Source organism: Zingiber officinale, chromosome 6B, assembly GCF_018446385.1.
Source record: "Zingiber officinale cultivar Zhangliang chromosome 6B, Zo_v1.1, whole genome shotgun sequence".
Lineage (NCBI taxonomy): Eukaryota > Viridiplantae > Streptophyta > Magnoliopsida > Zingiberales > Zingiberaceae > Zingiber > Zingiber officinale.
In genome coordinates this window covers 74,402,953-74,405,013 of record NC_055996.1, presented here as the reverse complement: position 1 = coordinate 74,405,013, position 2,061 = coordinate 74,402,953, and the positions used below count along the sequence as shown (strand labels likewise).

General features: G+C 48.2%; 1 protein-coding gene across 1 annotated transcript; it reads left to right on the top strand.

Moving 5' to 3' along the window:
- Nucleotides 1–297: 297 nt before the first annotated feature.
- On the top strand, nucleotides 298–720 carry LOC121991117. Its single transcript, XM_042545140.1, has one exon. It carries the CDS (start codon nucleotides 298–300, stop codon nucleotides 718–720), a length of 423 nt encoding a protein of 140 aa, XP_042401074.1.
- The last annotated feature ends 1,341 nt before the right edge of the window (nucleotides 721–2,061 follow it).

The window sequence follows — 2,061 nt, the reverse complement described above, 5'->3', positions numbered from 1 at the left end:
AACTTGGATTAATAATGTTATGTTTCGTTTGCAATCCAAGTTTAACTTTTGAAAAGCACATGGGTTGCTAGGAAAAGTTCTGTTCTTGTACAAATTTTTGTACAGGGGAAATAGAACGGAATTCCGAGTACCACCAACACCTTCACCTCTGTGGCCTACCTCCAGAGCAACAGCCAGGTGGAAGTCACCAACCGGGAGATCCTCAAAGGCCTTCGAGCCCGACTCGACCATGCGGGAGGCAGCTAGGTCAATGAGCTCCCCAGTGTTCTGTCGGTCCTCCGTTCGACTCCGAAGGAGATGACCGACATAACACCATTCCATGTGGTGTATGGTGGGGAAGCGGTGGTCTACGTGGAGGTCGGAGTAGAATCTGACCGGGTTCATCTCTATGATGAGGGGAACGCTGAGCGGACGTACATGGAGCTCGATTTGGTGGACGAGGCACGGGACAAGGCTGTCATTCAGCCGATAGCATATCGACAACGTATGAAGCAGAGCTACAACCGGAGGGTGATCCCAAGATCCTTCCAAGTCAATGATTTGGTCCGAAAGAGAATCAAGTCGGTTGGTGACGTCAACAAGCTCGAGGCACCTTGGGTGGGACCTTACAAGGTCATACAGAAATTCCGCTCGGGGGCCTACTACCTAGAGGACGAAGACAGAAGACAGCTTGAGTGGCTATGGAGCACGAACCATCTCCAACCCTACAAGGCCGGATGAGAGGTGCGCAAGTGAACATTGATGTTATCTGTATGTGTGTCTTTGTGATGCTGGACAAATATTACTAAAAGCACAAGTATCCCTGACTTTTACGCCGATTGGCTAAGTTAAAGGTCGAGCGGCGACTATAAACTCTTGTCTACGCATTACAACAGTTGAGCAACGACGTTAAACCTCGGTATTCATCAATCGTCGAGATGCGACGTTAAACCCAGTCTTCGTCGACCGTTGAGTGACGACGTTAAACCCCGATCTTCACCAACCATCGAGTGGCGACATTAAACCCCGGTTTCCACCAACCGTCGAGTGGCGACGTTAAAATCAGTCTTCGTCAACCGTTGAGCGGCGACGTTAAACCCTGGTCTTCACCAACCGTCGAGTGGTGACGTTAAACGTCGATCTTCGTTAACTGTCGAGCGGTGATATTAAAGCCCGGTCTTCATCAACCGTCGAGTGGCGATGTTAAACCCTGATCTTCACCAATCGTCGAGTGGCGACGTTAAACCCCGATCTTCGACAACCATCGAACGACGATATTAAACCTCAATCTTTGTCAACCGTCGAGTGGCGACGTTAAACCCTTGTCTTCACCAACCGTTGAGCGGTGATGTTGAACCCCGGTCTTCATCAACCGTCGAGCGACTATCTTAAACCCCCGATTTTCAGCAATAGTTGAGCGGCGACTTTAAACCCATGTCTACGCTATTTAGCGGTAGAGCGGAGACCTTAAACCCATGTCTACGCCATTCAGCGATCGAGCGACGACCTTAAAACCCTGATTTTCAGCAATGGTCGAGCAGCGACCTTAAACTCAAGACTTTGACGATAAACAATATTAGCATGAAAGGCCAACCTGGAAACGCTGCTCAAAAGCAACTATTTTCACTATAAGGTGACCTTTCAGTAATCCTGAATTAATCAATCGGCTATGAAACTGGATAGCCCGTTGCTAATCGGAAAGTCATGAAGCGACACTTGTAAGCGCATTATGATAGGCGGTTCGCAAATTGGAAAATATGAAAAGGAAGAGTCCAACAGCGCAGAACGAAGGATTGACATTAAATAAAAAGGTTCACCGAATGGGCGACCATTAATTAACAATTGTATAATTTTTACAAGTCTAAAAAGGCAGTACAAAATGGAGATGGGGTACGCGAGGGCAGGCTCACTCAAGATAATCTAAACGTCGGGTAGCGAGTCGGTCATCTTGTCCCGGCTGATGACCTTATTTGTTAGAGCAGTGGAAATATAGCCGTCGTCCTTTAGTTGGTCGAGCATCCCATCGATCGCGAAGTTAAAAAGGCGGAGCACCCGATCGGTGACCTTGTCGTTGAAGGTGTC